Source organism: Cyprinodon tularosa, unplaced genomic scaffold (genome assembly GCF_016077235.1).
Source record: "Cyprinodon tularosa strain WSP-4 unplaced genomic scaffold, ASM1607723v1 ctg21, whole genome shotgun sequence".
Lineage (NCBI taxonomy): Eukaryota > Metazoa > Chordata > Actinopteri > Cyprinodontiformes > Cyprinodontidae > Cyprinodon > Cyprinodon tularosa.
Window position 1 is genome coordinate 1,248,150 of NW_024038778.1, and position 27,656 is coordinate 1,275,805.

Sequence of the window (27,656 nt, forward strand, 5' to 3'; positions counted from 1 at the left end):
AAACAATATTTTTTTGTGAATTTTTGTCCCAAATCTTTTAGAATGTATAATTATCTGCCTTTCAAATCATAATAGTTACTTCATGATGGCATCATAAACATTGAAAATGTAGAAATATTCAGTTGATTCATTCTATTATTTGAATACATTTCTCCCTTTAGTAAAGCAGTGCTTGATATTAGTGACAACTAGCTAGTGTTAAGGGTTTAACTTGTAGCTTTTAAATTTCTGCTGGCAATAAATGTTGAATGATGATCAATTAGTTATCTATAGTGCATGTCACTCACAGCAAAGTGATCAAAATCCTTCATAGATAAAATAAGTTTTCAACTAGTAAAGAAAAACAAATAAAAAACAAAGTCGCTTGCCAAGATGAAATAAGTTTTCTAGTACATGTTAAAAAAAAAAGAAACGTAAAATAAACTTAGCTCCACTCTGGTTTAGCTCTAATCCTCAGTGTCCATGTTTTTCTTTTTTTGTTTTCTCCCCAGGTCTATTTTAGTCAGACTACGCAGAAATTCAGCGGCTATTTCATGGGTCTGACATGAAGAGAGATGCGTTTTACAAAGTAAAACACATCCACTTTGGGGGGAAATACATAATAAAATCTGTTAATCACATGTGGAAAAATTCACTTCTGGAGTCGCACAGAGCATACACAGCAAGCAGTACAGACTGGTGCAAAAACGAGGGACAGAAAGCGCATTGTCAATCTCCAGGAAAATAAAATAAATCTGCACAGATCTGCCCACCCTGCCTAGTTGTTTCCTCTATATGCAGTCAGTGTGACATGGGAAGAAAATGGGATCGGAGATTAAAAAGTTGTATCCTACAGGTGTGTTCTGCCGGCCTTCAGGACTGGCCATCAGTCTCCATACCACCTTAGTCTTGAGAAGTCCAATTTTTAGCAATATCAAATACATTATTTGCAGTAACATACAAATTTTGCTATGTGTTTTACAGTATAGCCTTTTTAGCACTTTTAACAAAACCACCAAAAATATTTGGTTTACATTTTAAAAGAATTTGAGTAAACAAAAATCATGCCAAAGTGGTCGTTGGTATATAGGGGACTAATCACGGACTATGAATAGGAAAGCATTACTTTTCAAATAAAATAATATTTGCCAAGTGAATGTCTTAATAGTGTTTACTTAGTCCTTTTTAAGCTTGAACAGAAGTTTGGCACCAGGCGTGATCATCAGACGCAAACATTGTTATGCCCCTTTTGCCAGCAGCTTATATTTCCGAACTGGACTGTAGAACAGTGGCGTAAGAAAACCATTGCTATCACTAATAGAAGTATTAGCAAGACTGTGTACACACACATCTGTCAACTTTGCTTCATAATCTAAACACTTTCTCAGATTTCCTCCCACTTCACTCAACATGTCCATTCATATTGTATTCCGAATTAATGTCAAAGTCAATTGTCGAGTCACACTACAACAATATTCACTAATATTCTCAGCCTTGAGTGATGTAAAATTAGACAGGCTGTTGTCTTTAGTTCTCCACATCTGGTGAGACAACAGTGCGTTTCTTGAGCTTTAGTTTGATTGGTTTCAGAGGTCCCACAAGGCCCTCAGGGTGCATCTTCAGAGGGATCTTGGGAATCAAGAAACAGAAAAGTCAGACATGTTTTTTTTTCTTTTCTTTCCTCGAAATGACCAATGAGATTTTTATTATTTATTTATATAAAATTACCTCAGTCTCCTCACAGACCAGAAAGCTATAGGTCTGCAGTACCTTAACCAAGGCCAGTTTAATCATCACCAGAGCAAATCTCTTCCCCAAACAGTTCCTTGGTCCCATTCCAAATGGCAGATAAGCATATGGGTTGATATTATGTTTGTTCTCCTTACTAAATCTAAAAAGAGCAGCAAAACAAAAGAACCATTGATCTAAGATTTTATGACAACTGCACTTGTCTTGCTTATCTGTTCTTTTCATACATTTCAATAAGGAACATGCATACTGTTTCAGTCAATACACCAGGTATACAAACCTTTATAGAAATGGATCAATAACAGATTTAAATTCCATCAGTTCTCATGTAAAAAGCAGAAAAGTTTCTTTTTATATATCGTAGTAGGAAGCAATAACATCTGGCAGTGCATTGGATTACAGGGAGTGTTGCTAAGAAATGAACTCCGTCCAATGAGATGGATGAATAAGGATTTATTTCTTTCACTGACTCTCTGCTATGGAAAATACTAAAACAGGTTGCTCTTTCTATGATCCCCAAATTTATGTTGTTTGAGGTCGTTAGAAAATGGATTAAAGATTTTTTTTTGCTCTTGGTGCTAGTCATGGTGTCTGGTGGGGTTTTGGTTATTGACTATTTTCAAATATGTTTATTTGAAAAGGACAGCATGTATTAATGAACATAGGAGCTATAAATACACTTGGGTTTAGCTGGTTTCCATCCATGGTCCCATAGGATAGGGGCAGCAGGTACAAGAGGAAACATATGATACGTGCAACAAGAAATACAGATCAAAGATAAAACATACATGGAACAAGGACATAGGACATTCAAAAATTATAAAAACAATAGACCGTTTCAGAAGAAAACGCAATGCAATACCCACAGATGACATAGAACGCAGTGAACAGGACTGCATACTTGAGGAAGGCTTATGTTTCAAGGTGCTTTTGATATTGAGGTAGATAATGCTAAAGTTTTTTGCTAATAAGGTGCATTGTATTAAATGAGGTAGATACTGCTAACTGCTTTGTACCAGATTCTACACTTTTAAGCGTCTAATGTACTTCCTAGTGATAATAAATCTGGTTACCAAGAAGCTATTGCTTAAGTTGTTTCTTAAATTAAACAAAGGTGAAGCTGTCCTTGACTGCTATGGGCAGTGCATTCCAACTTGTGCATCCCTTGACTGAGAGAACGTCTGTGCAAAGGTGCATTTCCTAAACTGGATCTCACAATACGCCTCCTTACGCTGCTTGTTCTAGTGGTCACAAATTATTTTTTAAAATAAGTTCCTCTTAGTAAATGAGTGGACAACTTCAAGATAAAGAGTAAACATGTGTTCACATTTAAAAGTAACCTTAGTGTAGCTGAATTTAAAGAAAAGAAAAAATGTCACAAACACATTTAAACATTTAGTCAATCCCCAAGAGCTATTATCTGAAATCTTAGCATTAGGAGGCTAGTTTGGGAGGATGATGCATCTCTCAGCAATGAACTTCTTAACAGTTGACTGTTGGATATTGCACTTATTTGCTAGTTTTTGCATTTTCAGAATTTTAAGCATATCTTATATAAAGGATTTTTTCATAATATTTTTTGAAGGATTTGCCATAAAAAGTAGAAATAAAAACTTTGTAGAGCTTCAAATACCTGGGTGCTAACAACAATAATAACCTTGACTGGAGTCACAACATCAACGCCCTGTATAGGAAGGGCCAGAGCTGCCTCCACTTCCTGAGGAGGCTGAGGTCCTTTAGAGTGAGCAGGCCCCTCCTTAAAACCTTCTATGACTGTGATGGCGCCAACCCTCCTCTACACTGTTGTCTGCTGGGCCCCTTGCAGCTCAGAGCAGGACAGAAAGAGACTGAATAAGTTGGTGAGAAGGGCCACTTCTGCCCTAGGCTGCTGTCTGGACTCAGTGGAGGAAGTGGCTTAGAGGAGAGTGCTGTCCAAGCTTACATCCATCATGGACAACACCTCTCACTCCCTGTACCAGAGTGTAGAGGAGCTGAGCAGCTCCTTTAGTGAAAGACTTTTACACCCTGTTTGTAAAAAGGAGTGCTACCGCAGGTCATTCATCCCTGATGCTATCAGACCTTACAGTGCGGCACTACAACGGCAATAACTTGTGCAAAAACTTGTGCAATAACTTGTGCAAAAACTAATGTGCAATCACTATTTTAATACCCAGTGCAATAATATATATATATATATATATATATATATATATATATATATATATATATATATATTTATACACGGTATATATACATGGAAATGCACTGTATATATCCCCCAAGCACCTTTTCCTCCTTTACGCACCTTTCTTTTTGACTATTGACCAATTAATTTCTCCACTGTGAGATCAATAATGTCTATCAATCAATCAATTTAAAACAACTCCCTAAAATTAAATAATTGTCAATCAAAACCAGTTTGAAGCTTTACCCTCTTTGGGCCAAGATAAAAACAAATACGGTAAGTCTCCAAACCTTTGTTAGCAAGGTATAAACTGTGGATGGTATTAATCTCAGCTACCTGTCAGGTTTAAACTCTTCTGGATCAGGCCACAGGTCTGGGTCGCGGTGCAGGGCATAGACTGGAACCTGAACAATCATGTTCTTTGGTATTGTGATTCCTTGGATCCTGACAGTTTCCTTAGTCATTCGCTCTATACGTGCAGCAGGGGGGTAGAGCCTGTAAAAAGAATGAGACACTTTTAACTCCTGTTCCTAAACCCAAACCGCAAATACATGTTACCTTAAACACTCATCCACTACGCTGCTGAGGTACTCCATCTGCATCAGACCGTCATACTGGACCAGACCCTGAGGAGTTTAAACACAGAAGTTTTCATTTTTATCTCTTAATTCGGACTGAGACAGAGAAATACTGGTTATACCTTATTTGGAAAAGTTAAGTCTATCTCCTGTTGCAGTTGTTTCATGACTTCAGGGTTCCTTGCCAAAGTGTATGCTAAGAAAACAAGAGTGGTGGCACTGGTTTCATAACCAGCAAATAGCAGCATTGTGAGTTGAGAAAGGATCTCATGGTCGTTGAGACCTGTTGGAATGGATATGAAGGGGACCATTAAAAATCCTCTTAACATTGGTGTAAAAATTTGGCAGCTTAAGGCCTGATCTTCAGAAGGTTTTCCTGTGCTAAAATATTTCTGAACACACGGCCCTCAACTATTTATCTGAGCTTGGAGGGAGATTTCGAACATGGGTGGGAAACTCAGTACCCACTCTCCTGCAGGTTTAGGTGTCTCCCTGCCTCCACAAACCTCATTTAATAAATGTTTAATTAACATGCATCTGCAGCCCTTGGTGGCTGCAAAAGTTTGCTGGAGCAGAGACATATCTAAAATAGAAAAAGTGAGTCCCATGTTTGAAAACCACTGCTGTATAATTGTGGATGGCAATAATGGAAAATATGTATTTAAATAAATAATGTAAGTATCACACTAAACTGTCAATGTCTACATTTTAAATGTTGAGCGAGTGGTAGCTTATTGCAAAACATTTTCCATAAAATGTTATTCTTTAAAGTGTGTATTTTAGATATGTATATAAGACACCCAGGGGCCCAGGTCATGTGTGGTACTAATATTTCTGAAATCCTTAAAAAAGTAGTTAGATATAGTTTCAGGGAACTCTGAAAAGTATAAGTTTTTATCATATGCAAATATTTCACAAGTCATTTCTTTTTTAGTTATATGTCTGTTTTCCGATATTTAGAGCCATACCTGCATTTTTCTTTGCGTGTTTTTTTCTGATCTGCTAAAATATAAGCATTTTTCCCCCCCATTCTCAATTCACCTGCTCTTAAAAAAAAAATCTAATTTAGATTTTAATTCAATAAGTTTGTTTTTATCAGCATCTGTTGAAAAATAGATTTTACAGCAGATATTGATGTCCTGAATTATTTTTTTTCCCGTTTCTTTTTGTTCCTTCCTTTTTTCCTGCCATATCTAGTACAGAATTCTCTCACTTTACATCTAAAAAAAATCACATTTATTCCTCTGGGATTAAATGGGATTTTTTTTTTTTACTTTAAAATCAAGCCCTTAAAGTACATCCTGTGGTAATTACCCCAAGTCTCTCTTTCTTTACTGACTTTGTTTGTTTGATAGTTCAGGAAGTACTGGAGAACGTCTGTCATACTCTGAAAGATAAAAATTGGACAGAAGCAAGTGTGAGTAAAATGTATGTCATAACAAGCTTTGTTTTAACCTTTTAACTTAAAGAATCAGCACATACATTTTTGAACATTCAGGACTTGTTTTTCTTGACAAACCTTTCTTGAGCTCTCACTCCGTTCTGCCCTGATTTTCTCCACAACAGCTCTAAAGAAAGTAGTAGAGGACTTGGGGAATAAAGAAACTCCAAGGAAATTCAAAAGAGGAATAAAGACTGGAAAACACCCTGAGAAAGCATAAGAAGCCAATATTCTTAAGTCAGAATAAAACAAAAACTGTTTATAATGACGTAAAAGTTTTTTTTTTTGTTTTTTAATGAAGCAGAAATACCTTGAAACAAGAACAGAGGCACAGAAAATCTGAAAAGCTTTGTGGCATGGGTAATGAAGGGGTTTGAAGGGTCATTGATCGAGTCCAGGTCCACACTGAATACACAGCTTGTCATCACATCCATGCTGTAGGGTCCAAATATGCTAGAATACACACAAGATATAGCCAGCGGCTGGGGTTAGAAAGCTGTAGAATAGATAATTGTTCAGTACCAGAGTGCGTGCAGCTTGGTATCTCAAATGCAAAGCAATACAAAGATTAAATGTTATGGATGTGTAACTGTAATGATGGCCTTAAAAGTCATTGATAAATGCATTAGCAGTGTAAAAGTAGACTCAAAGTATTTTCAGGCATAAAAAGCTGAGGAAAGCAGACCATAATATTGGCCTATAGGCTTATAGCATACAGGTGAAAAATGTGTAGGTTTTCATAAAAGTAACAGATATAGTGCAATTGTGGTTACGTTTCCGTACATTTACAAACCACAGATCCAGTTGGCTCTGCTGTAAACTTCAGCTTTTCAAAAATAGACCAAGTATTGGAGAAAATCAAGAGACACGGTCCCAATGTGAATGTGCGTCTCATCGCTCATTTTAACGATTCAAATCATATCAATAGTTTCAATATTTTTTTATTGTTTTAATTTTAAGAGTATTAAAGATTGTTAATTTCCACTTATTTCACCCAGTGTACATTTAGAACAAAAAACTATGTATGTGAAGCATCCACTGCTAATTCCCATGTGTATTTTTAGACTAAATTGGCAGCCTTAATAGTCCAATTCCATCTGATTTTAGATTACCACTGACATTAACTTGAGTAGAAACAAATATACTTATTCAAATAGATTTCAAAATAGGATTCCTGTTAACATTTAACTTTCATGGTTTTTCATGAAAGTACAAAGAAGCCAAACAGAAAAAGCTAACTGTTTTTTGTTAAGGCATAATCTGTTTGATGATAAAAGCTTTTCAAAGTGCACATGGGTTTTTTTTCTAATATGATGTTTTTCATCTTGTGTCATTTCTGTGATTTCCCCAGGGTTACTCACTCCTTAATGGTAATAACTTCATCATTGTCCACCTTAGATTGCAAGCTCAGGATCAGTTTGTTGGAATGATGTTGCATTATGTTGAACATCTTAAGGCAGAAGAAGAGAAAGGAAATTACTCCAGCAGTTAAAGATATTCCTTTATCAACAGTTTGCGGTCTTGGTTCATAATCATCATCTTCATATAAGGTATATGATGCACTGAAAATATATAAAAAAAATGATCAGAAAAAAGGTTTTCTGGGTAAAATTTTTAAAATTGTTGTCTAATTCAATCATGGAGGGAATGAGTTGGGATCGTATATATACACCTGCAGCCCCAAATGTATCTGTTTTAATGTCAGTCATGAAGATACAGAAAAGGCTAATATGTACAACACATTTTTACTGTTTTCAGTTAAAGGTGTGGAGAAAATCTTTCAGTTTTTTGTCTTGTAATTTGTTCATACACGACAAACATCTATGCATTTTGTCCAGGAGTTTGTAGATTCAATATTGGTACAATTTTTAACAGGGTTTAGGTTCAGGGTATTTGAGAAGCTTATGGTTACCATGTTTTTATCTGTCCCCAAACCTATGATTTATTTATTTATTTTTTTGTACACCTAATTGTGTTTATATTCTATTTTTACATGCTAGGTATTTATTTTAGAAGTTTAAAAGTGTAGTGGAGAAAGTTCTTTTCCCTGGGTTTAATCAAAATAAGTGGTCCTTCGCGTTGTCAATGATTCTGGTGATATGTTTACGTAAGGCTGTCCTACATGCTCGTCCCCATTTTCACCTACTGGTGGCAGCTTTTAAACAGAGCGTGCACGAGGAGAAATGGGCTCGTACATGGTTTTGCGCACTTTTAATAGGTGTTCCCTCTCGGGAGTGGGTACAGGGTTGTGCATATGCATTTTTTTTTTTTAAGTGGAGAGGGTGGGTCTTTTCAAAATGTCACAAAGATCCTCCACATTACCTTTAAGTATTTCTCTCAGTATAACAGGACCACTGGGTTAGAAACTGACCCCTAGCAAGACGATATACCGCCACTATGCAGAATACTTGGTACAGTGTTGCTAATTAGAATTAGTATTTATATTGTTAAAACACTTTACAGTATTCTATTCTATTCTATTATCCATTGGGGTCATAGCGGGGTTACAACCTGGACAGGTAGCCGGTCTATCAGAAGGCACCATGCACACACTTATTCACACCTCAACCCCCCTACTGTAGCAGTCATGTTTTTGAACTATGTGAGGAAGACAAAGTACCTACGCATGCATGAGTAGAAGATGTAAATTCCCTCCAGAAAGAACCTAGGATAGGAATCAAACCTAGGACCTTCATGCTGCAAGGAAACATACTGTTCTGCCGTGAAGCTGTCTTTTTCCCATATAAGAGAAATATTTGATAGATATGTGTAATGATAGTTTAGTAATTGAGTAAAATAAATAAAATATAAGTAAAAACATTTTTTTCATTCTAAAAAGAATCTCTCAGCATGCACACACATTTATATATATATATCAATAGCCACCTGGGACTCTGCAGTTGTTGCTCCCTGGCAAAATAATCTGCACTTCTTTCGCTCCATGCTGCCATGAGGCTATTTGATACAGTATACCTGACTTAACAGTGGATAGGCAGATTAGACTGAGTGTATATTCTGGAAATATGCTGGTTCACAAGTTCAAAAGGATTGTATACTTGCGAACTAAACCCTGTTTTTAGAAAGTATATATTTTCTTGTTCAAGAGCAAAAAGAAATATGAAGTTATTGTCCTTAATAAGTGCAAGTAAACTTCAAACCTAAACTCTACATACACGCCCACCTCTTTTATACGTCCAGAGGCGAAGGAAGGAGTGACATGGTTCCGAATTCTCCTCCACTCATCATCTTCTGCAACATTCACTGCGTCATAAAGATCCCCATTCAGACGGAAGTTCTTATGAAAAAGGAAATGTTTATTTGTGGATGTTTTTAGGCAAATTGGAAAACTATTATAAGAAAAAAAAAAAAAACTAAACTGCTTCTATCAAGGACAAGAGGAATTACCTTTTAGCCATGCATTCCTTTCAATGTCTGTGTTTTTCTTACCCTTCGGTTGGTAAAGAATGTGAAACATTCTTTGACCAGGATGGTTTTCAGCATTTCTTGATCCATCACAACCAGAATGGGTGTCCTGAGCTCATAAGAGCTAAATAATCACACACAACACAGATGTCAGTGCTTGGAGGTGCAGCATAAAACAGTGGAGATGAAATAACTCTCAGATATTAAAACAGATGCCGCTGCGGTTCAATTATTAAAATAAAATTTTTGCACTGACCCCCATACTTTTCCATACTTTTTAGCACATTCGATGTCATCCAAGAAGTACACCTGGAAAAATATATATATTTTTTTCCCACTCATGAGACTTATTTGTACAATAGAAACCACAAAAACAATATTCATTTCTACTGTAGTGGTATGTAGTTACCGGGTCATACTTGCCAACTGTCCCCCAGTAAATCACTGGTTTGGGTCCCTTAATTCCCAACTTCTCAAAAACTCCAAATGTCCAGTAGCCATACCTGCACAGGTTGCAGTACAGCAAGTATATGTTATTCCCCTGGCAATAACTACATCCTGATGCATTTTATTTCAAAGAATAGCTCCATTTAAAATGCAAGTGACTTTGTTGATTTTCAAGAAAGTGCTTACAAAACAAGTATGAAGACAAATGAGATGAGAAGAATCCATGTTTCGAAAGAGAATAAAGGAGGGAAGCCCATGGCTGTTTGTTGGTGTTGATGGAAAGTCCAATGTCCGTTAGGCTCTAACTCTTTTAATGCAACTGGAGCAGGAACAGGAAATGTGTTCCCTCCCCCCAGTGTTACGTAACCCTTCACCCTCTGTCCTCATTCTGAAATAAACAAGAAACCATAAATCTGATAACATGACTGGACATGTCTAAAACAGTGCAAGACAAAGAAAACTAAAAAACTAATATTGAAATGAATGAAGCAAAATGCAAAATTTATTTATACTTTTTTCCAACATATACACAGTAAAGCTGTTTTAAATGGTCCACTCTAATAAGTTGTATCTTAAGAAAAATAGACATTAAAGTTCCTTTAATATGAAAGAAAAAAACAATACATTTTGTTTTTTATCATTCAACCTTAAAGTAGTTATGCATTCTTTAAACCTGCAGAATAATTAGTTAAGCTCACAGAACAGCAGAAAACATATTTGGAAAAAGACACTATCATATAAGCTAATCTTTCTTTCTTGTACAAATATTCCCTCGACACGCTCAGGTTTCATTGGCTCTCACACTCTTTGGCTTACGTAACAGGGCAGTACAGGCTGAGATAAAAGGCCCAGTTTGTGACACCTGTTTTCACTGAGAATCGTAGTTCCACCAAGAGGAAACATGGGTCACTACTTGTACTTCTCTGCTGAGACATGGACCCTGCTGATTGCCTTTGTCACATTGCTCCTAGTGTGAGTGTTAATTATTCTGTATTTATCTATTTATTTTTTTCTTTATATTTCTTAATTCAATTCAAGAGGTATGTCTTGTAACTTATTTATTTATTCTCTTTTATTCAATATTTATTGGTTTTGTTTTTTTTACTCGTCTTGTCTTTATGCAGGTATGCCTACTGGCCTTATGGGGCTTTCAAAAGATTAGGGATCTCTGGCCCCAAACCCATCCCGTTTTTTGGAACAATGCTGCATTATCGAAGGGTACGTATATATATATATATATATATATATATATATATATATATATATATATATATATATATATATATATATATATTACTTTTAAAGCTCAACCTGTTGTACAAAAACTACAGGTTGAGTTTGAATAAAGATATCAAATGTCTTACAATCGACTATCTAAAGTGTATTCATCTGATGAATTAGTGAAAATCTTAAAAGCATGAAGCTGATTTAAATGTAAAATTGCATTCACTGAATAACCTTTAAACTTTGTCAGCTACAATATATGATGTCACTATGGTGGTACAGTTCATTAGGAGAAAGGAGGAGGGAATGAGAGGAAGAAACAGCTCCAGAAATCACCTTTTATGGGGAATAAAGGCCAGTCATTTCCCTTAAGGCAAGAAGAACAGGTTAAAGGTGTTCAGCCTGTATGCTCTGTTAAGTTTAACCAAAACAAACTATTTGAGTAAATAGACTTTTTTGGAACTTACCGGTATTTATTTCTTAAGTATACATTCATAGAAAGTCTTGTAAACATATTTCACGCTGATGCAAAACATTGTTGAGCAACATGTCACTTTATGATCCATAATCATCTAAACTGCTCTGATTACCTGCACTAATTGCTTTTTTTATGAATCAGAATCCGGATTACTTTATTAATCCCTTGCAGGATATTCTTTTATTGCAGTTCAACCATTTACAGAAGTACAATAAAGCAAAATATAATATAATAAAACAGAATAAATTCAGTATAATTACACCCTCCCATATATACAGTAAAAAAATAAGATATAGGAATAATATAAGATAAGAATAAAATTACATAAATAAATAAAACTAGTGTTTGGAGTAAAAATATCTAATAAGAGAACAGATTGCCTTTTGAGCAAAACATCATTTATTAATCCTGTGCTTAAGAGAAACCACTGAACCCAAATTATAAGAGCAAATAATTAAAGAGGCGAAAGGGATGATTTTGTGACGTGACTTGGTCACAAAGTTAAATATATCTACCCATATGTTTAACACATACATAAACTTCTAGAGAAAGCTGTTTGCATTTTATTCTTTCATCCAAGAGAATTTCTCGATATAACAGCCTAATATTTTACTCAGAGTTTCATTGTTGTAAGTTGCCATGATGAACTGAAGGAAATTTGGTAAAAAGTAGTAATTTAGTCCTCACAAGAAATGTTTTTTTTATGAGTTTGCAGTAAAATAGAGGCAAAATAAAATTTAGTAAAGATATAAAAAATGATAAGAGAAGATAGTAAAGCAAACAAAACAGTTCGATTACAGCTTTAAACTAATTATACCTCAGTTAATAGTTTAACTGTTCTAAACCAATGAGTTTTTGACTTTGACTTAAAAGGATTCAGGCTTTCAGCACTTCTACAGTCTTCTGGGAGTTTGTTCCAGATCAGTGGAGCATAGGAACTAAATTCTGTTTCTCCATGTTTGGTTCTAGTTCTGGTTGCACAGAGTAGGCTAGAACACCTAAGTCTATTTATGGTTTATATGGTCATTAATGCACATTTAAAAGTACAAATCAGATGGAATGTAATTTGTTATGCAGTTATTTTCTCTGGTTAATACATTTTTTGTATATGTATTAAATTTACAATCTGTAGGTTCTGTGAAAAATGTAAATAGGGCCGGTTTGATGCACTACATTTTAAGTTCCAGTATTCTAATGTAGATTAGTCTAGTAGGTAGAAGTATACTTTTTTATTGTGCTGTTTTGACTGCAAATGAAATTGTAAATTATATTAGACACCATAATGTAATATTGCTAAGTATAAACAACTATTTTGAGAGTGGTCTAATGATTTATTCATTCAGTTTGGTGAAAAATTTATAAAATGTTTTTTAAAAGTATATTAAAGTGTATATTTTATTTTTGTAACCAGGGATTCTTCCTCTTTGATCAAGAATGCTATCAGAAATACGGGAAAATATGGGGGTGAGTATTCAGGTTGTAGTTACTTTTGTAAAGCAGTCTTTATAATCTAGTCAAATGCTAAGCAGTCTTTAAGACAGAAACAATAAAAATACAAATTTATAGTTAAAATTGTTTGCTTCATTTTTATCTTTTAGCATTTATGACGGCCGCCAGCCTGTCTTGTGTGTTGCAGATCCTGAAATCATAAAGGCTGTTCTGGTTAAGGAATGCCTTTCTCTCTTCACCAATCGCAGAGTATGCAGTCATTGCTCTACAACTTTTATAAAGTCTCAGTAATTCATGTTTAATGTTGCCTCTCATCAGCTGCTGTTTTATCCCCTTTAAAGAATTTCCGTCTGAATGGGCCCTTGTATGACGCCGTGTCCATCGCTGAGGATGAGCAATGGAAAAGGATCCGAGGTGTCCTCTCTCCTTCTTTCACTTCTGGGAGACTGAAGGAGGTGAGCCCTAAAAAGATTTTATTTTTTTATTTTTATTTATTTTTTTTTATTTAACCTTTATTTAACCAGGAAAGTCCCATTGAGTTAAAGTAACTCTTCTTCCAGGGAGTCCTGGCCAAGAAGGCGGCTTAAAAAGTTACATTAACATAAAACCACAGGAGACAAGACAACCACAGCTACATATCATCTAGGCAAAAGTAAACACAACACAACAAGATTGGGCATACACATACAACCAAAAAGCAAATAGAAAACAAGGCATCCAATCAAAAACAGTTGCATCTGTCAGTGAATGATGATTTTAACAGGTCTTTAAAAGAATTTATGGATGGAAGTACTTCAAGATTTAAAGTGGCTTGAAGTTCATTCCATGCTTTAGGTGCAAATGATGAAAATGCTGTTTTTCCTAGTTCAGTTCTTGTAAATGGAGTATGTAAAAGTATTTTTTCTGATGACCTAGTCCTGTAAGTACTATCTCGAATGGAAAGTAAATTACAAATGTATAAAGGTAGTTTACCCATAAGGGCTTTGGCAATAAAAGTCAGTACATGAATTTTTCTCCTCATGTAAAGAGAAGACCACTGTACAGTTTCATAGAGAGTGCAGTGGTGAGTCCTAGCTGATGCACCTGTGATAAAACGTAAGGCAGAGTGGTACAGTACATCCAGTTTTTTAAGTAAGAATAAACTGGAGTGAATATACAGTGTATCCCCATAATCAAGCACTGACAGGAATGTGCTCTGAACTAGCCTTTTCCTCGCAAGATAGGGAAAGCACTTCCTCATTCTAAAGAAAAAACCCAACTTTGGTCTAAGTTTCTTACAGAGGCTCTCAATATGGACACCAAAGGACATCTTATCATCCAACCAGATGCCTAAATACTTGTAAGATGATACTCCTTCTATTTTAGTGCCATCTTGTGTTGAAACACTAATGTTAGGTGAGGATCGTGAATGTGTGAATGTCATTGTTTTAGTTTTTTTAGCATTCAGTACCAACTTTAATTCAATAAGAAATGTTTGTACATGATTAAAAGCAGACTGCAATTGTGCAAATGCAGCATTCACTGATGAAGCTGTGGTGTACAAAATAGTGTCATCTGCATAAAGATGCACTTTTGCTGTCTTTAGGTCCTTACCCAAGTCATTTACAGGTGCTGGTCATAAAATTAGAATATCATGAAAAAGTAGATTGATTTCAGTAATTCCATTTAAAAAGTGAAACTTGTATATTATATTCATACATTACATACAAACTCATATATTTCAGATGTTTATTTTGTTTAATTTTGATGATTACAAATGACAACAAATGAAAATCTCAAATTCATCATATCAGAAAATTAGAATATTGTGAAAAGGTTCAAAATTGATGGCCCCTGGTGCCACACTCTAATCAGCTAATTAACTCAAACCACCTGCAAAAGCCTTTAAATGGTCTTTCAGTCTAGTTCTATAGGCTACACAATCATGGGGAAGACTGCTGACTTGACAGTTGTCCAAAAGACGACCATCGACACCTTGCACAAGGAGGGCAAGACACAAAAGGTCATCGCTAAAGAGGCTGGCTGTTCACAGAGCTCAGTGTCCAAGCACATTAATAGAGAGGCGAAGGGAAGGAAAAGATGTGGTCGAAAAAAGTGTACAAGCAAGAGAGATAACCGCACCCTGGAGAGGATTGTGAAACAAAACCCATTCAAAAATGTGGGGGAGATTCACAAAGAGTGGACTGCAGCTGGAGTGAGTGCTTCAAGAACCACCACACACAGACGTATGAAAGACATGGGTTTCTGCTGTCGCATTCCTTGTGTCAAGCCACTCTTGAACCACAGACAGCGTCAGAAGCGTCTTGCCTGGGCTAAAGAGAAACAGGACTGGACTGCTGGTGAGTGGTCCAAAGTCATGTTCTCTGATGAAAGTAAATTTTGCATTTCCTTTGGAAATCAAGGTCCCAGAGTCTGGAGGAAAAGAAGAGAGGCACTTCATCCACGTTGCTTGAAGTCCAGTGTAAAGTTTCCACAGTCAGTGATGGTTTGGGGTGCCATGTCATCTGCTGGTGTTGGTCCATTGTGTTTTCTGAGGTCCAGGGTCAACGCAGCCACATACCAGGAAGTTTTAGAGCACTTCATGCTTCCTGCAGCTGACCAACTTTTTGGAGATGCAGATTTCATTTTCCAACAGGACTTGGCACCTGCACACAGTGCCAAAGCTACCAGTACCTGGTTGAAGGACCATGGTATCCCTGTTCTTAATTGGCCAGCAAACTCTCCTGACCTTAACCCCATAGAAAATCTATGGGGTATTGTGAAGAAGAAGATGCAATACACCAGACCCAACAATTCAGAAGAGCTAAAAGCCACTATTAGAGCAACCTGGGCTATCATAACACCTGAGCAGTGCCACAGACTGATCGACTCCATGCCACGCCGCATTGCTGCAGTAATACAGGCCAAAGGAGGCCCAACTAAATACTGAGTGCTGTACATGCTCATACTTTTCATGTTCATACTTTTCAGTTGGCCAACATTTCTATAAATCCTTTGTTTTTATTGGTCTTCAGTAATATTCTAATTTTCTGATATGATGAATTTGAGATTTTCATTTGTTGTCATTTGTAATCATCAAAATTAAACAAAATAAACATCTGAAATATATGAGTTTGTATGTAATGTATGAATATAATATACAAGTTTCACTTTTTAAATGGAATTACTGAAATCAATCTACTTTTTCATGATATTCTAATTTTATGACCAGCACCTGTATATAAAGAGAAAATAAAATTGGACCCAAAACTGACCCTTGTGGGACCCCCATTGTAACTTCTAATGATGTTGAGGTATAGTTATCAATTACAATACACTGCGTTCTATCATTAAGGTAATTTGAAAACCACCGTAGTACAGTATCACTAAAGCCTATTCTTTGTAATCGCTTCAAAAGAAGATCATGGTCCACTGTATCAAACGCTTTAGAAAGATCAATGAATATTGCAGCACAAGACTTCTTATTATCTAAAGCATTCAAAATGTCATTTGTGACTGTGGTAACAGCTGTGACTGTACTATGACCTTGTCGAAAGCCAGACTGCAATGGGTTTAAAATTGAGTTCTCAGTTAAAAAAAGTTTGAGTTGCTCGTTTATAAGAGATTCAAACAGTTTGGCCAGCACAGACAATCTAGAGATTGGGCGATAATTGTCCAATAAGGAAGGGTCTCCACTTTTCAAAAGTGGGAGGACAAAAGCAGACTTCCAAGATGTAGGTATGGTACCACTACATAAACTAAGATTAAAAATTGAGGCAATAGGCTCAGCAATCAAGTTAGCAGCAGTCCTAAGAAAATACGGTTCAATCTGGTCAGGCCCAGCAGACTTTTTACAGTCTAGTCCTTGCAAAGCCTTCTGAACTTCATAAGCAGAAATACAGCTGAAATTAAAACTGTTTGGACTCATATTTGGATCTGGAACAGTAATTGTAGGCCTACCTCTGCTAACATTTGCCGGACGAGTTGACTGAGTAGCAATTCCAGCATTGATGAAGTGCATGTTAAAAGTGTCTACCATATGTTGTTTATCCCTAATTTCTCCCTGACTAGTTACAATATATTCAGGGATAGTGGGAGGTGGCACATCGCCTGATGATGATTTTATTGCTTTCCAAAATTTCTTAGGGTCATTGAGATTTTCTTTTATTAAATTAAGGTAATGCTCATTTTTTGTACTTCTTATTAGTCTTGTGCATTTATTTCTTAATACCCTGTAGTTCAACCAGCTTGCATCACTATTATATTTTTTTGCTTTTACCCATGCTTCATCACGTTCTCTAATTGCAGTAGCAATACAATCATTAAACCAGGGGTTATCCCTGCCCCTCACTAAATCTTCTAAAAGGGGCGTGTTTATCAATGATGGCTAAAAAAGTTTTCTTAAAATAATCCCAGGCCATTTCAACATCATCCATAAAACAAACTGCATTTAAGTCACTGTGGAAAATATCATGAAGAAATGCCTGCTCATTAAAACGCTTAAGATGTAGTTTAAAAACAAACCGTGACTTGGTCTTAACCATTTTACAGTCCCTGACGCACGCAACCATGCAGTGATCACTGACGTCATTATAAAAAACACCAGCCGCAGAAAATTTGTGTGGAGCATTGGTCAGGATAACGTCAAGCAGCGTAGATTTGTCCATACATTTAATATTAAGGCGTGTAGGTGACTTGATCAGCTGAGTCAGCTGCAGTGCATCACACAAGTCTCTTAATGCAGAGGACGACGAGAGATAAGCCCCGTTTACACTACCCTTAAAAAACTGAGCCGAGACCGGTCCGAGCTCAGTAACTGAGATAACTTGTCGTGTGTGAACGGAAACAACCTGAACTGAACCGAGATAAACATAACCGGACCGCGCTAACTGCAGACCAGTTCCCGAGGTGGGTTCGGCTCGGTTTTTTCCTGGCTCGGTTCTCTGATAACAAGAGCGCATGAGCAGAAAGCGTCATCGCCGACTGGCTGAACATGCCGATTCACAAGTACCGACTTTCTCAAGTACATCCGCGCAAGGTTGCCGTCTTCGCCTGACCCACCGCAAACACGGAAGTACAGCAATAATAATAAAGCATAACTTTCTGAATGTGACGGGCGCCGCCATTTTGATTTGCTTGATTCCCTCCTCCTTCGTCTTCTTCTTCTTGGGTTTTACGGCGTTTGACAAACAGCGTTTGGTGCATTACCGCCACCAGCTGCTTGAGTCCCTCCTTCAATCCTAGCAGTAATACCGCACATCGTCACTAGGAGGCGAGGAGTCGAGGCGTCGAGATAACCGAGATAAGTGTGACGTGTGAACGGTCGTCAAAACTGAGCTTGGCCTGGTTACCGATCCAAGCTCGGACCGGTCTCGGCCTGGATCGGTTTTTCAAGGGTAGTGTAAATGGGGCTATAGTCCCAGTTTAAATCCCCCAAGACGATGTACTCGCTTGACAGCTTTCCCAGGAAGTCAGACAGCAGCGCAGATGCTCCAGCCACTGCCGATGGTGGCCTGTAGCAACCTACTACTGTCAAGGAAGCGCCATTGGGGAGATTGAGTTTAATGGCACAGAGTTCGAAAAACGTTGGTTTACTAATTGCCTCGCAGCAGTCCAAGGAGGCCTTTACATATATGGCCACCCCTCCTCCTTTTTTCCCACGGTCCGTCCTATAGATATTGTACCCTTCGATGTAAACCATATTGTTCGTAATCGCAGGTTTGAGCCAGGTCTCAGATAAAACGAGTATATCACTGTCCGTCGTTTTAGCCCATATGCGAATAGCGTCGATTTTATTTATAAGGCTGCGCACATTGACATGGATGAAACGCAAGCCACTGCTGTTTTTCAAAACATCGGGACTCGACAGTTCAGTCACTAGTGGTCCTGGGTTTGGATGTATGTTACCTGACAAACACAGAAGAATGGTAATCCAAAGCGCTGATCTTGTTGCGCTGCTGGCGGCTCCCCTGCCGCGCCTGCCACAGATGAACCGAGATTCTCCAATTTCGGGCCAGCTGACAGGTTCGGTCGGGCAAAGGGGCTCAGCAACACATCCAGTTAGGGGTGCAAATCCGCTCGTGTCAGTACACAACCCAGTTCCAGCATTCGATAGTACAATCCGCCAAGAGGAATTATAAAATCCATCATCATTCGCAGCTCCCACGACGCCCATGAACGGTGAGTACAGCGCAAACACAAATGATAGATAAACTGGGAGTCTGAAAGTGCAGCCAGACCTACGTGACTGAGTAGGCCTAGGCCTGGGCTTGCATAGTTGTTTATGGCTACTCATCGCCATAGTGTTACGATTTTGTGATGCCACTTAAAGAAGTGCTCTGAGGAAAACGTGATCCAAAAAAATCTAAGAAATATAGCCCAATTAATTCATTAAAAACACAGACACAGGTAACGCAGACAGACGTGAAAACACCTATGCCGCCATCTTGGTAATGATGCTACAGTTAGATTACAGGTGATCTAGATGTTAAGAGACATCTTTTAACTTTACCATCATTGATTCTACCAACCACATCCTTGTCTGTAAGGATCGACAAAAAGCTTTTAAATAAATTAATCTTTTGTTGCATACGCACATTTACTTTATGCCATTAAAGAACAGTGCAGCATTTATTTTTTCGCAAAAACATATGATTTCTTTTGCATGGACTTCAAATGATTTCTTTTTTCATGTCTATTTGTGTTTCAGATGTTTGAAATCATGAAGAATCATTCTGCTAACCTGGTCCGCAGCATGAAAAAGAAGGCAGACAAGGACGAACCATTAGAGCTAAAGGAGTAGGACTTTAAATCACCAAGAAATGATGCCTAATTTCACTCCTATCAAAGCTGGTGAGCTTATTTTAAACATATTCGTGTTTGAATTTAGATTCTTTGGATCGTACAGTATGGATGTGGTAACCAGCACGGCCTTCAGTGTAGACATCGACTCCCTGAACAACCCAGCCGACCCGTTTGTGACAAATATCAAGAAGATGTTGAAGTTTGACTTTTTAAACCCCCTCTTCCTCGCAGTCGGTAAAGTTCTCCTTTGAGTCTTACAACAATGTTTGACATTTGTGAAGTTATATTTCGAAATATTGTAATTCAATTGAAGAGTACCAAAAGACTGAAGAAAAACTTTCATAAGACTGGAGAATAACAACCTCCTAAGAATATCTATATAGTGTTTGTGCCTCACTGTAGACTCAGACTTAGACCCAACTTCATTTATCCCTTGGTATTACTCCTTTAGGGAAATTCTGGTTCCAGTAGCTTATAGAGAGCACAAGGGCAGAGTTAAAGCAAAATGTCATTAAGGATAAAAAATACAACAGACAATATAAAAAGAGTATATATAGAACAAAAAGAGAATAAAAAAGTTGTAATATCCTGGATTATGTTTCCTTTAGATATAAAAAATATATATCTGCACAGCAGAGAGCAAAGGAAAGACTACACAGTAGTTGACTTGGATTAAAGTCTGTAAGGCTCATTATCAAAGTGCTATAATGGAAACTTTTATCCTACCAGATTTCCTTTTATAAGGCTAAAGCACTAAGTCACAGTTTTAGCATTGTGACAAATTGTTAGCTCTGCCTGGCATTATGCCCCATTAAAACTAAAATTGGTCAGAGATGCTTCAACCAATTCAGCTTTTATTTGCTGCAGTTATAGTAAAGATGTTGATAAATAATACCTGAGGTGTCTCATAGGTTTTCTGAAAGAATATAATTTTTTTCTTAATGGTTTTTCAAAAAAAGGATAAGGCTAAAACAATAATGTTTTCCTTGTTTGAACACAAATAAATCAGACATAGCAGCAGCTGTGATAGTGTCTCCCTGGTAATATAGCCTTTTATCTCTTGGCCTTACAGTGGTATGAAAAGGTTGCATACAATAAAAGCAACTGAGAGCACATAAAGTTAGCCTCAGCTTAGGCTTTAGCAAATATTTTGTAATCATAAGTGGACTGAATAGAATAAAAAAAACAGAACTCTCGTATCGTAAAAAAATAAAAATGAAAAGGACACTTAAAAATGTTGTTTTTTAATTTCATCTAAAAATAGTGTTTGCTGTACTTTTATCTAATTATGTCATGCTTTTATTTGTTATTCAGAATTCATTTTTCACAAATTCCAAACTAAAACAGCCAAAATAGTTCCTGACCTTCCTATTCCACTACTAAAAGATGTTTTTGTTTCTTTAATTTCAGCATTTTTCCCCTTTCTCGGTCCCGTACTTGAAAAGTTTGAATTTTCTTTTTTTCCTGCATCTGTGACCGACTTCTTCTATGCTTCTCTGAGAAAGATCAAAGCTAACCGTGAAGGCAGCAAAGACAAGGTAGAGTCAAGGACAACGTTCTTTTCCAGTATTAGGATATCTTTGTCCTAGCAGGCTTTAGAACGTGACCTGACCTTCCCTGGTTTACTTCTAGAGTCGGATAGATTTTCTACAACTGATGATTGATTCCCAAAAGAACAGTGAGGTGCAACAGGAAAAAAGTGAGGCACACTTCAACACAAGTAAATTCACACATGCTACACAACTTGCTTTTGTGAACCATTTAACTCTGTTGTTTTCTACAGGTTTAAATGACCATGAGATTCTATCTCAATCCATGATATTCATTTTTGCTGGTTTTGAAACAAGCAGTAGCTCTCTCACCTTCCTGGCTTACAATCTGGCTACAAACCCAGAGGTGATGAAAACGCTTCAGGAGGAGATTGATGCCACCTTCCCCAACAAGGTACAGAATTAAAAAAATTAGAATAATCAGCAAAGATAAAAGACATTTAGGTCACAAACTTCAATTTGGTTAAGTTTTTTTAATCCTTAAAGGAAAGAAACATGAGGTTCGACATTTTTCCAGGCTTTTAAGTTCTCCATACTTGAACATTGAACTACAAGAACACAGTTAATGTTTTTAAGGTGCATTTCTTTCTCAATAACCTTTTTCAGAAACCGAAAACGTTTTCTGAAGTCCACTTTACCTCTGATTTGTCTCCAGTGGAGGAAGATCCTGTTTAACAGAAATGATTTCAGATTTTCACAGAAATGACAGTGTTAAGGTTTCCTTTGGGGTTAATACTTTAAATTGGTCCAATTTTCTATGCAATGCAACACCAAAATATTCCACTAGGAGGTCTCAGGTCTCAGCTTTCATAATACTTGCAGATGCTGGGTCAGTTTCACACTTTCTTGCAGAACCCTATTATTAAGGGGGTCAAATCTGCAATCTGGAACTTCTTCACTAGCTTTGTATTAAAAAAGTATCTTAAATGAAGGGCGAAATAATTGTCATCCACAAAAACTGAGGCCTAGTTGTTGATTTTTTTCATATGTTTTTGAAAAAGCTGTGAAACCTGTAAATCACTGATTGGAATGTGGTTATTTGGCTTAGCTAAAAATCGAAGTTTATGTTTCAAAAGACTTCAGTGAGGAGAATAAGGTTAGCCATAACAGTATAAAGAGAAAAAATAAAGTATTCAAAGATGAAGTATTATTTTTTTGGTATTACATCTAGATTACATATTAAGTCCTATTGAGTCTTAAGGCAGAGTGGAGAAATCCAGCAAGGTCATTTCCCCCAAATCTTCAATCTTCATTCTGCTGGTGATTTTTCTGCATTACTTTACTTGTGATTTTGTTGTTGAAGTACTAACACCTGCTTTAATAACAATTGCATTCCTGTGCTTGAGTAGCCAGCAACTAACCTGACTCCGCCAGATGGATTTGCTCTGCATATCCATCCAATCCATAGCTGATTGGCCTAAGTTGGTGATAATTGGGCCAAATAAACCAATCAGATCAACGAAGCATATGACGTACTAACAGAGCGATGACGAAAACACAACCACAAACAAGGCTACTCTTGCCGAAACCAGTCGAGAGAAGAGCAAAAACATCTTTTCCTCTGAGAAAAGCCTCCAGAGCAGTGTTTTGCTCTTCTTTCAGTGAAGAAATACAGTGTAATTCCGATAAAACTTGCTCGGTAGCCACGCTAACGCTAGTTTCATCGGCTGAAGCCACCATGTTCTTTAGACTGAACTGTCGCGCTTCTCGTTGCGTCACACCTCAACCCGCCTCAAAGCCAACGCTGATTGGATGTTCGTTTGGTGAACGGCTCCAAATTTTCTTTAACGGAGAGTCTCCAGACTGATCTGTGAGTGAAACCTTGAAAGCTCGCGAGATCAGGATGGTCTCACAAGGCTAGCCAGCAACATCATCACTCTGAAACACATTAGAACATCTTTGCAGTAATGTCAAGAGTATTGGTTCAGCAAAGCTGAATCAACTGAAATTAACTCAGATGTATATAATATTAATTACAGTTTTTTAGTCAAAGTCAAGTCAAAAAGCCTTTATTGTCATTATATTCTGCAACAGATACAATGAGATTTGGGACTTCCATAACAGCTACCGTGAAATAAAAATAAAAATATATAAATATATTAAAAGGAAAAGGAAATGTAAACAGTTACAAAAAAATATATAAATATATTAAAAGGAAATGTAAACAGTAAAATTCATTTTTATTAAAAATCGCAACCTTCTAAAGATATCAATGTTATTTTAACTGGCCTGTGTGCTGCAACACTGTGTGTTAAACATGCATGCTTGTGTTTTTGTAGGCTCCTGTTCAGTATCAGCCCTTGATGGAGATGGAGTACCTGGACAGCGTCATCAATGAGTCTCTGCGACTGTTTCCTATTGCTCCACGTCTGGAACGTGTGGCCAAGGCATCTGTGGAGATAAATGGCCTTGTGATTCCAAAAGACATGGTTGTCATGATCCCCACATGGCCTCTGCACAGGGATCCTGAGATGTGGCCTGAACCTGAGAAATTTAAGCCTGAGAGGTACAGACAGAATGCACATTATATATATAATGCATATGTAGATGTGTGTTTGTATATATATTTTCTGTGTTTGTCTGTTTAGATTTAGCAAGAAAAACAAGGACAAAATCGATCCATACACATACATGCCTTTTGGGTCTGGGCCAAGGAACTGCATTGGCATGAGATTTGCTCTGGTGATGATCAAATTGGCCGTGGTAGAGATTCTCCAGCAGTACAGCTTCTCTGTTTGTAAAGAGACTGAGGTGAGACTACAGTAACCTGAAATTTCCTTTATTGGTAATCGAAACAGTACCTTGTTTTGGTGTTACGTAACATTATGACTTTTATCTTTGTCCACCCAAAGTTTATAAACTCTGCCTATCACGGAGCTTTTGTCAGTAATTTATGCTGATATCATTCTGTTTCACATGCTGTGAGAAGCAATATAGTTTAAAAGCCATGAGGCATCTCTCAATAGGTGTTGTGGTTTTTTGATGAATTTTTAAAATTAATTAACAGACGCCATGTTTTTCTGTGCAATCTTTACTGTTTTTTCTCCTAAACATTGAATTATCTGCCAGATCCCTTTTGAGATGGATGTCCAGGGTTTGCTTGCACCGAAAAGACCCATCCAACTGAAGCTGGTGCCTCGCTCCTGATCTACCAGCCAAAGGAATACATCAGTTTGGCAGATTTTATACCTTCACTATGTGCAGTTTACATTGTTATTCCACAGAAAAAGTTTAATAAAAATTTACCATTGCATGTCTCCGCGTCTGTATAACCTTAACTGAGTGATCAGTAAAACATTTGTTTTAAAGCAAAAACTCCATTAAACTGCTACTTATATTATATGCTAGGGAAATACAAATGCTACAGCTAGGGGGAGCCAACTGTGGGTTCTGGGCAGAGATAGCATCATCATCCCGACACAAGACTGGGTACCAAGTCCCAAGAATGGCTGGTATGTTGAGTGTCAGAGCAGTTAAACTAGGCTAAACTAGAAACTCGGAGTCCCCTGTAACTAATTTGCAGGACCGCATGAAGTACCCTCTTAAAGCTGAAGTCTGTAAGTTTTTAAAAATCACTTTTTTGTCATATTGGCTAAAACTGTCCCTATGCCCAGACAGCAGTACATATGATATGTAACCTGTGAAAAAAACTGCTTCAATTGGTACCGCCTACTGCCTGTATTTCAATCTGGAAAGAATAATTCGGGAAGAGTCAAAACAACCAATCACAGCCAGAGGAGCGTCTGATGGAGTGTCAATCACAGCTCACACACGCTGAATCCCGCCCCCCCCCCCCTCTCTCACTGCTTAACCTGCCGCTGCCGCCCGGCTGCTGCTGTCAGGAGGACGCGCGTGGAAGTCATGGCGGAGCGACAGCCACCAGCGAAAGAGAAACTGCCCTTACTGCCCCTGCCGACAACTGCTTACACGGCAAACTTCGGTATAACCAGCATCTTATATCTAGCTGCTTGGAGGTGAGTGTTATCGCTCTTACCGGTTCACACTCCATGCCGCGTACGCTGCTTGGACGCTTCTGGTCGCATGCGGTAGCCGCGCAGATGCTGTGAGAGGGGTGGAGCTTGGAGGTGGGCCATGAGTGAAGCAGAGAGGGTGGGGGAGTGGCGTCCAAGTCTGCTCTCTTCTCAATGTTACAGACTGCAGCTTTAAAGTCTACTACAAGATGCAAATACAGAACTATGGACAATCCCTACTTTGACCATGAATGGAAACAAACAGCCAATGTATACTATAACATGAACTGCCACAAGGAGCAATACCCCTTAATGGAAACGATGACTGGAGACTCAACGCAGCATGAAGTGAAGTTAACCAGCTATTGGAGCAGAAGAAAATACAGTGATCTGTCCTTACCTGAGGCCTTAGAAACTACTAGGCAAAGACTGCCTTGGCTAACCCCTTAAGAGGTACACCAAAGATATAGAAGCCAGGAGAATAAACCAGATAGTCTCCACTGAACCATCTTAGTGGAGGGGAAAAACAAGAGAACAGCATCCCCAACCAAGGTTACAGACAGGGCAATGCCGGAAGAGAATATGAGAGAAGGCTGCAACACACAGAGCAGACCACAACAACCTGCCTGAACAGGATCTAGTATCACAGTAGTCAACATCAAAGGAAGAGTCTTACATTTGTAGAGCTGGACAGCACTGGGCCCTGACAGGATTCACACCTACTGGCTAAATAAGCTAACTACACTTCCTGGTTGCCAGGCACCACAAATAAACCTGATGCTAATGGATAAGATACACCATGAATGGCTGATAGAAGGGCAGACGGTCCCGATCCCCTAGAATCCCAAGCAAGTTCACAAGTTCAAAAGGATTGTATACTTGTGAACTGAACCCTGTTTTTACAAAGTATATATTTTCTTGTTCAAGAGCAAAAAGGAATATGAAGTTATTGTCCTTAATAAGTGCAAGTAAACTTCAAACCTAAACTCTACATACACGCCCACCTCTTTTATACGTCCAGAGGCGAAGGAAGGAGTGACATGGTTACGAATTCTCCTCCACTCATCATCTTCTGCAACATTCACTGTGTCATAAAGATCCCCATTCAGACAGAAGTTCTTATGAAAAAGGAAATGTTTATTTGTGGATGTTTTTAGGCACATTGGAAAACTATTATAAGAAAAAAAAACTAAACTGCTTCTATCAAGGACAAGAGAAATGACCTTTTAGCCATGCATTCCTTTCAATGTCTGTGTTTTTCTTACCCTTAGGTTGGTAAAGAATGTGAAGCATTCTTTGACCAGGATGGTTTTCAGCATTTCTGTATCCATCACAACCAGAATGGGTGTCCTGAGCTCATAAGAGCTAAATAATCACACACAACACAGATGTCAGTGCTTGGAGGTGCAGCATAAAACAGTGTAGATGAAATAACTCTCAGATATCAAAACAGATGCCAGCGCGGTTCAATTATTAAAATAAAATTTTTGCACTGACCCCCATACTTCTCCATACTTTTTAGCACATTCGATGTCATCCAAGAAGTACACCTGGAAAAAATATATATTTTTTTCCCACTCATGAGACTTATTTGTACAATAGAAACCACAAAAACAATCTTAATTTCTACTTTAGTGGTATGTAGTTACCGGGTCATACTTGCCAACTGTCCCCCAGTAAATCACTGGTTTGGGTCCCTTAATTCCCAACTTCTCAAAAACTCCAAAAGTCCAGTAGCCATACCTGCACAGGTTGCAGTACAGCAAGTATATGTTATTCCCCTGGCAATAACTACATCCTGATGCATTTTATTTCAAAGAATAGCTCCATTTAAAATGCAAGTGTCTGTTGATTTTCAAGAAAGTGCTTACAAAACAAGTATGAAGACAAATGAGATGAGAAGAATCCATGTTTCGAAGGAGAATAAAGGAGGGAAGCCCATGGCTGTTTGTTGGTGTTGATGGAAAGTCCATTGTCTGTTGAGCTCTACAGTAACTCTTTTAATGCAACTGGAGGAACAGGAAATGTGTTCCCTCCCCCCAGTGTTACGTAACCCTTCACCCTCTGTCCTCATTCTGAAATAAACAAGAAACCATAAATCTGATAACATGACTGGATATTAAAATGAATGAAGCAAAATGCAAAATTTATTTATACTTTTTTTCCAACATATACAGAGTAAAGCCATTTTAAATGGACCTCTCTCATAAATTGTATCTTAAGAAAAAGAGACATTAAAGTTCCTTTAATATGAAAGAAAAAACAATACAATTTGTTTTTATCATTCAACCTTAAAGTAGTTAGACATTCTTTAAACCTGCAGAATAATTAGTTAAGCTCACAGAACAGCAGAAAAAGACACTACTATATAAGGTAATCCTTACTACTATATAAGGTAA

General features: G+C 37.5%; 2 protein-coding genes across 6 annotated transcripts; one reads left to right on the forward strand and one right to left on the reverse strand.

Moving 5' to 3' along the window:
* Window positions 1-4: 4 nt before the first annotated feature.
* Window positions 5-27,247, reverse strand: LOC119783710 (cytochrome P450 3A30-like). Of its 4 annotated transcripts, none has more exons than XM_038285353.1 (14): window positions 27,129-27,247; window positions 26,907-27,000; window positions 26,773-26,807; window positions 26,523-26,622; window positions 26,262-26,375; window positions 7,294-7,382; window positions 6,243-6,385; window positions 6,011-6,138; window positions 5,806-5,878; window positions 4,614-4,774; window positions 4,472-4,539; window positions 4,250-4,408; window positions 1,708-1,870; window positions 5-1,608 (listed from the first exon to the last, which is right to left on the reverse strand). In XM_038285353.1, exons 1-14 carry the CDS (start codon window positions 27,197-27,199, stop codon window positions 1,507-1,509), a joined length of 1,500 nt encoding a protein of 499 aa, XP_038141281.1. In that variant the 5' UTR covers window positions 27,200-27,247; the 3' UTR covers window positions 5-1,506. The 4 variants fall into 4 exon arrangements, with proteins under 4 accessions (XP_038141281.1, XP_038141280.1, XP_038141279.1 ...); XM_038285352.1 differs by having other exon boundaries at window positions 26,755-26,807; XM_038285351.1 differs by lacking the exons at window positions 26,262-26,375; window positions 26,523-26,622; window positions 26,773-26,807; window positions 26,907-27,000; window positions 27,129-27,247 and adding exons at window positions 9,114-9,227; window positions 9,380-9,479; window positions 9,612-9,664; window positions 9,765-9,858; window positions 9,989-10,133.
* Window positions 10,616-24,539, forward strand: LOC119783709 (cytochrome P450 3A30). Of its 2 annotated transcripts, XM_038285349.1 has the most exons (13): window positions 10,617-10,774; window positions 10,927-11,020; window positions 12,916-12,968; window positions 13,103-13,202; window positions 13,295-13,408; window positions 19,642-19,730; window positions 19,822-19,970; window positions 21,147-21,274; window positions 21,369-21,435; window positions 21,520-21,680; window positions 23,566-23,792; window positions 23,875-24,037; window positions 24,356-24,539. In XM_038285349.1, the coding sequence occupies exons 1-13, from the start codon at window positions 10,704-10,706 to the stop codon at window positions 24,431-24,433; spliced, it is 1,494 nt and encodes a 497-aa protein (XP_038141277.1). In that variant the 5' UTR covers window positions 10,617-10,703; the 3' UTR covers window positions 24,434-24,539. The 2 variants fall into 2 exon arrangements, with proteins under 2 accessions (XP_038141276.1, XP_038141277.1); XM_038285348.1 differs by having other exon boundaries at window positions 10,616-10,774; window positions 21,369-21,680.
* Window positions 27,248-27,656: the final 409 nt, after the last annotated feature.

What these genes read in the sequence shown, in the direction of transcription:
- LOC119783709 (XM_038285348.1), top strand. Translation starts at nt 10,704, where the DNA reads ATGGGTCACTACTTGTACTTCTCTGCTGAGACATGGACCCTGCTGATT. An exon ending in CTCTCTTCACCAATCGCAGA is followed by an intron (nt 13,203 to 13,294) that starts GTATGCAGTCAT and finishes TCCCCTTTAAAG; the next exon opens with AATTTCCGTCTGAATGGGCC. An exon ending in CCCCCTCTTCCTCGCAGTCG is followed by an intron (nt 19,971 to 21,146) that starts GTAAAGTTCTCC and finishes CTTTAATTTCAG; the next exon opens with CATTTTTCCCCTTTCTCGGT.
- LOC119783710 (XM_038285352.1), bottom strand. Translation starts at nt 27,199, where the DNA reads ATGGGCTTCCCTCCTTTATTCTCCTTCGAAACATGGATTCTTCTCATC. An exon ending in CAGTTGGCAAGTATGACCCG is followed by an intron (nt 26,808 to 26,906) that starts GTAACTACATAC and finishes TATTTTTTCCAG; the next exon opens with GTGTACTTCTTGGATGACAT. An exon ending in GGAGTGAGAGCTCAAGAAAG is followed by an intron (nt 5,879 to 6,010) that starts GTTTGTCAAGAA and finishes TTTATCTTTCAG; the next exon opens with AGTATGACAGACGTTCTCCA.